This window comes from Neopelma chrysocephalum, unplaced genomic scaffold, assembly GCF_003984885.1.
Source record: "Neopelma chrysocephalum unplaced genomic scaffold, ASM398488v2 Primary Assembly neopelma1_335, whole genome shotgun sequence".
In the NCBI taxonomy this organism is placed as follows: domain Eukaryota; kingdom Metazoa; phylum Chordata; class Aves; order Passeriformes; family Pipridae; genus Neopelma; species Neopelma chrysocephalum.
In genome coordinates, this window is record NW_020897998.1 from 186,486 (window position 1) to 192,580 (window position 6,095).

At 45.9% G+C, this 6,095-nt stretch overlaps 1 protein-coding gene across 5 annotated transcripts in view; it reads right to left on the bottom strand.

Moving 5' to 3' along the window:
* The window catches only part of TRPM8 (transient receptor potential cation channel subfamily M member 8), a 36,164-nt gene extending 33,206 nt beyond the window's left edge, over positions 1 to 2,958 (bottom strand). For all 5 annotated transcript variants that reach the window (XR_003537590.1, XR_003537589.1, XM_027705449.1 and 2 more), the window contains exons 1-2: positions 2,772 to 2,958; positions 110 to 277 (exon numbers count right to left, since the gene is read on the bottom strand). Coding sequence is in view for 3 of the 5 variants with exons in the window: in XM_027705449.1 (XP_027561250.1) it covers positions 110 to 277; positions 2,772 to 2,813 (210 nt within the window). In the remaining 2 variants the exon portion in view is untranslated. The remainder of the gene's footprint in view (positions 1 to 109; positions 278 to 2,771) is intronic.
* Positions 2,959 to 6,095: the final 3,137 nt, after the last annotated feature.

A 6,095-nucleotide genomic window follows, 5' to 3' on the forward strand; every position in this document is an offset into this window, starting at 1 on the left:
GTGACAAACCCAAAACCTCTCCACAAAGGGAGAAGTGCCAAACCCATCGTCCTGCTCCTGACACGACCCAAGTCCCAGCCCCAGGACAGCAGAGGTACCAGGTACTCACAGCATCACTGCAGGCCACGTCAATGCTGCGGGACATGCTGGAATACAGGAGCCTGGAATTCTCGAAATTGCCATTCCTTCGGTTCCTCATGCTGCCCATGGAAACCCGGAGGAGCACAGCAGAGGAGCAGATTTTTATCACCAGACACCAGCAAGGACACTTGGTGCCCTAGGAAGGCAAGGCAGAGGTTATTTCAATTCAGCACACAGAATTAGGAAGTACATCAACACTTAAAACACAAAACATTCCAAACCAATCTTTTCTGCTATTTCATACCTCAAAGAGACTTCCTTCTTTCTTTCCCCGCTCCAAAAGAACACCAAGGCAACATCCTTTGGGAGAGGAACACACCTTATGTGCCACCCCACCCAATTCATGGCCAAATCTCAGCTCTGTCTCTGATGGGACGCTCAGGACTTGGCTGTTCAGGGCTCATGCAGCTGAGTGGTACCTAACCCAGTGTATTTACAAATGAAAGGGGATTTTCGAGTACATTTGGAGTACAAAGACAACAAACTGCAGTGTTGAAGCACCTGGCCCAGCAGTGACCCAGGAGCTTCCAGCAGCACCGGAGCAGCGATCCCACGGGTCTGTCCAGCCTGGAACAACCACAGTCAACACGTGCAGTCCCAAGAGTGAGTGGACTGGATATGGGATCCAAGAGTTAGGAAGTCATCCTTGGGAGCAAATTGATTTCAGGTGCCCTCTAAAACACATCCCTGTATTAAACTCACCGTCTTTGAAGGAGCATCACTGCATTTGCAGCAAAGCACAGAACAAGACTGTACTTATTCTACTGCAAATAATTCCATTCCCTTCATGCTGCTTTCTGAATAATACTGGGAAAAGCCTTTTCCTGAAGGGAAAGCTGTTGGCCAGCTTACATGGAGGACTCAGAGTCCACCTGTCCTTCCAACACTGTTTTCTCTCCTGCCTTTACCTCTGGCTGTGTGCTCTGGGGTGACCCTGCCACTGCATGGCACAAAGCATCCCTCCCAGACACAGAAATACTCGTCCTGCCGCCCTGCTGAGCCACCCCCTTGTAAACACGTAACTTCTGAGACCAAGAACCGCCAAGTGTGAAACTATTTCCTTAGGGCGCCTGACACAGTGGGAATGGCTCAGGCTGTGGAAGCTGCAGTTGTAAATAAGATGATGGGAGTGTGATGTGGGCAACCCCCAAAGCAGAAAGAAAAGGCAAGATTCCACAAAATGACGTATATTTATATTTTACAGTTATTTTTAAAATCCTTTGAAAATCACGTTGTGCTGAGGGGGAGCATGACTGACTCATTTACTGTGCATGGGAGAAGCCCTCAGCTACTTCCCCCGAATTCTGCAGCATGCCTGGGATCTCCATCATTGCCAAGTGATGGGAAAAACCCCTCTTCTTCCTTCCCAGCTTCTGCACAGGATAGGAGTGATTTAAACCCAAGAAAAGGCAAAAGGTTGAAAGTGAAGACACGGATGGCTGGGCCCAGAGAGGCTCCAACCTGGCAATGGAGACAAAGACATGAAAAAAATACCTCGTTAAGCACAGTTTGCAAGAAACCCCAGGAAACTGGGACTTGGCAGCTGATAGGGATGGAAACCTGAGGTTGGAGGATACTGGCAACTGTGCACTGGGAGACATATTTCCTAATAACCCAGAAAGCAATTCTTATCATTTCGCATGATTAATGTTCACTGTAAAGATGTTTTCAAAGCTGTAATTCCAGATAAAAGCTCCACGGAGGGAAATTACGTTTTGGTCGTGATCTATGGAACTTATTTATTGACAGTTTTACTCGCGCTGTTGGTTTGTTTAATAAGTTTAACACCAGGAAACTGGCTACGGAGATAACCATACAGAGAAGATTAAAAGGAAAGGTATTAAATTATTAATTCCAAAGACTACAGCACTGCAAGTTCGCCTCGCTGCAAAATTGATAAGAATGAACATGCTGCAAATAAAGAAGTGTGAAATCGCAAAGGAGCCCTGAAAACGTGGGATTTAATTTTAAATTCAAGTTCTGAAGAGCATCACCGATAGCTCAGTGTCTGGCTGGTATCGGGGAGCAACGCCCATTAACCCCACAAATGTTAGACATAACACAGCAATTACACACATCTTAAAAGATATGACACAGCTCAGACCACAGAACAGGCAAACAGTTCATTTTCTATCACATTTCCAACCCACTGAATTAAATATATAAGATATTTAACGCATTAAAGCATAACTTTATAAAGTAACACATATTGAGAGTAATAACCACTAGATAAACACCAGAATAATCCTCTAAAACGTAAAGGCTAATACTGTGACTTCCACAGCACTTGAAGGAGAATATTCCAAGGAAATCTTCAGCTTAGAGGTGACTAAAAAGAAAGAGTAAAAACAAAAAAATCTAGTTCTAAAGAGACTTTTAAATAGGCTTTTAAAAACTTGTCCACGATTGAAAAGGCAACACCAGCTCCCATTCCCAGGCAGCTTCCAGCTAAATGGAACCACTACCTGCGTTTAACATAATCCCACAAGTGGCTTCGTATGAAAGCTCTCAGAAAGCAGAGGATGTTGCCAAACTCCAGCTGCACCACTACCCCAATTCCAGCAAATTCAAAGTCTCTACTCTTCAGGACAGAAAACAAACCAGTGTCTAATCACGTACCACAGACTTACCAAAGTGTCCAGGACGTGCCCCGGGAATCCTACTGCAGTCATGGCTCCAAGAGGCAGCTTTTGATATACTTCAGCTGGCAAAGCCCCACCTTTATCTGTGTCACGCCTTCCCTTGGAGGGAGGGAGGGACCAGGATTGAGGAAGGGCAGGATTGCTCACCAATTAGTAACAGGAGCCGCCTAATTGCAGCGGGGTGCAGGAGGTGAGAGCTGTAGGTTATTTGTGAGAGCAGCAGTGCTGCTGTCCCACCTGCTGCCCACGGACTGCAGGAACAGCAGCACTGCAGCTCCTTCATGTCAGCAACAGCACTACTAAAGAGCCAGAAGAATAAAGAATTGGGGAAATAAAGAATTAGATTTTAAGGCAGCAGAAGATAGCGAAGCGCTTGTAAAATCAACACCTGTTAATCTAATTTTCTGCAAGGTGGTTGAAGCCCTGGTGAATGCAACAGAGGATTATACAAGTGATGTTTTGGCCCCAAAAATATTAGTCAGTGTCCTAATTTTCTGTTTGACACTCAGCTGGTTTTCTCCTGCCTTTAACTCAAAGCTTTTCACTTTGATAAGAGCAATTTCTATTGCAGTGATATTCAGTGAGTCCTTGGAGAGACTGATTATCCCCAGTCCACTCCCCTTTCAGAAAGCACAGCTACAGCATGTGCTGCTGGAGAATCTCCTACAGCCCAGTTTGAACCCCCCAGTTTGAACCCACTTTAGGCCAGGTTGGACGGGGCTTGGAGCAACCTGGGCTAGTGGAAGGTGTCCCTGCCCATGGCAGGGGGTGGGACTGGATGATGTTTAAGATTCCCTCCAACCCAAACCATTCCTGGATTCTAAGTCTCTTTCCTTCTGTGATGGAGTGTAGGTTTATTACCCCAAATCTCGAGTGTAGGTTTATTACCCCAAATCTCACATTACCTTGGCATACACACATCTCCATTTGCATGAGTTATCACTCAGGGGCTTCCCTTCACCCGGCAGCATCCAAGAGCTCCCTACCACGTGGGGGTGTTCAGCCCAGAGCTCACATCCAGGTGATCCACTGCCCCTAAGGAATGCACAGAAAACACAGATACCAAAGACAAGCAGCTAAACCTGAGAGGGAGCTAAATGGCTCCTGTGCATCCCTGTTTCCCAAGAGCAGAGTTTTCATGGGCAGCAGCATGTTCCTGTCCATGTGGCCGTGCATCAACATGCCTGAAGCGCTGAACGTGAATCCTGAGTGTGCTTTACACCTGCAGCAGGTCCCTCAGCAGCTGCCCTGGGAAACCAGCCCCATAACAGATCACAAGGAAAGGAACTCCTGAGTGCAGGGATGGGGAACTCAATGATCCCCTTAAAACCAGAGCTGCAGAGATGGGGAACAAGCCCTTCTGCCTGCTCCTCTCAGGCAGAGCAGACCTGGAGAGCAGACAGATTTTTGGGGCCACTTAATTGTTCTCAAGTGTAGCAAATCCCCACATACCTCAAAGTAAGAAACCAGGCACCCCAAGCATAATTCAGAAACGCTCTCCAAACGTGTCAGGAAGTTTTTAGGGCCGAGATAATCAATATTTTCCAAAGACAAGAGCTCCTCCATGGGCAATAACTCACACTTGCCAGCATTCCTGCATTCTTGGTCTGAGAATACATATACATATATTCCAAATGTACAGTAATATGCTAATATTTGCTGTATTCCAGCAAATCAGGTCCGACTGCAGCAGAGAGACTTCAGTGAGAATTTGCCAAACTGCACAGCATTTCCTGTCTTCTCTAATTCACAGAAGTTATATTACTCTGGTTTTGGACTAAAAAGAGGTATTTGTGAACAATCAAATGGAGTTGTTATGGATCCTGGCCCAAGAGCTGTTTCTGTGATGAGTGAAGTAAAAGCTGTCATCCTCAGCATCAGCACTGTTGTTATTGATGCAGGAACCAAAATGGAGCAAGCACTTTTATTACAAAGAAATGGAAATTCATGTACATATAAAAGCATTTTCCATTGTACTGAGAGCAGAGAGGAAACTGTAAGGAAGAAAGATGCTTCTGCATGTGAATAAACCTTATGATCATTTTTTTAAAAGCATAAAGCCAGAGAGCAGATTTAAGGAAAATGGTGCCTGAAGAGCTACAGGGATTTGAGCCCTGCTGCCCCGACTGTGCAGAAAAATAGGTCCAATAGGATTTAATTCCGTGGCTGGCAGAAAATCACCTTCTATCCCAGGACCTGTGAGAGCTTGAGAGGGGTTTTTTGTGGGTGAAGGCAGAATTGATGGTGCCCCTGTGAAGTTAAATGATATCACAGAATCCCGAGATGGTTTGGGTTGGAAGGGACCTTAAAGCTCATCCAGTTCCACCCCCTGCCATGGGCAGGGACACCTTCCACCAGCCCAGGTTGCTCCAACCTGGCCTTGGACACTTCCAGGGATCCAGGGGCAGCCACAGCTTCTCTGGGCAACCTGTGCCAGGGCCTCCCCACCCTCCCAGGGAACAATTCTTTCCCAATATCAAACCAAAATCTCTCCTCTTTTAGTTTAAAACCATTTCCCCTTGTCCTTTCACTATCTGCCTCTGTAATACATATTAATTCTCTTGTAAAATTTATTTTGGGGGGGAGTTTCGTGGGTTTTGTTTTTTAAACTAAGTTAGTCTCAGTTCACCACACCAAGGAAAATTCTTAATGCCAAGGAGACTGTCATGGGCTGACAGCATTAAAGTCACCACTACTGGCCAAGAAATCCTTTTTTAGGAACAAGGCTGCTTTGGCTGAGCTTTGAGCCACACATTTTATAACAGCCTGGTCTAGTGGAAGGTGTCCTTGCCCATGGCAATGAGGTGAGCTTTAAGGTCCCTTCCAACCCAAACCATCCTGGGATTCTGTGATTATCAGCCCACTGTTTCAAGACATCTGACTGGAGATCTGTATATGGATTTCAAAGCTCAGGCTCCACAGAAGCCATTGGTTAATCTTTTGATGGATCAAATGGGCAAGAAAGTGAAATACTTCCTCTGTTGAGAGCTAATCACCACCATTCCCTTGGCTAAATTCTCCCCGTGGATCACCAGAGAGAACAAAGTGTCAAACGCTGTGGTAGAACAGCCAGACTAATTACAGAAGCTCAAACAAAGTGTTCCATGGAGATTCACAAAGAACATTCCCATCCCAGAAATCCCTCTGGATTTCCTTTGCTTTGGCTGCAAGCTGTTAACACTGCTCCTGTGTCTGAGCAGGACACAGGCACTGGTGCAGCTGCAAACAGAATTCCACTTGCTGTGCATGACCTGCCTGCTGTATCCCATTTATTGCTCACGTAACAATCCACTTCTCCTTTCACCCAAACTG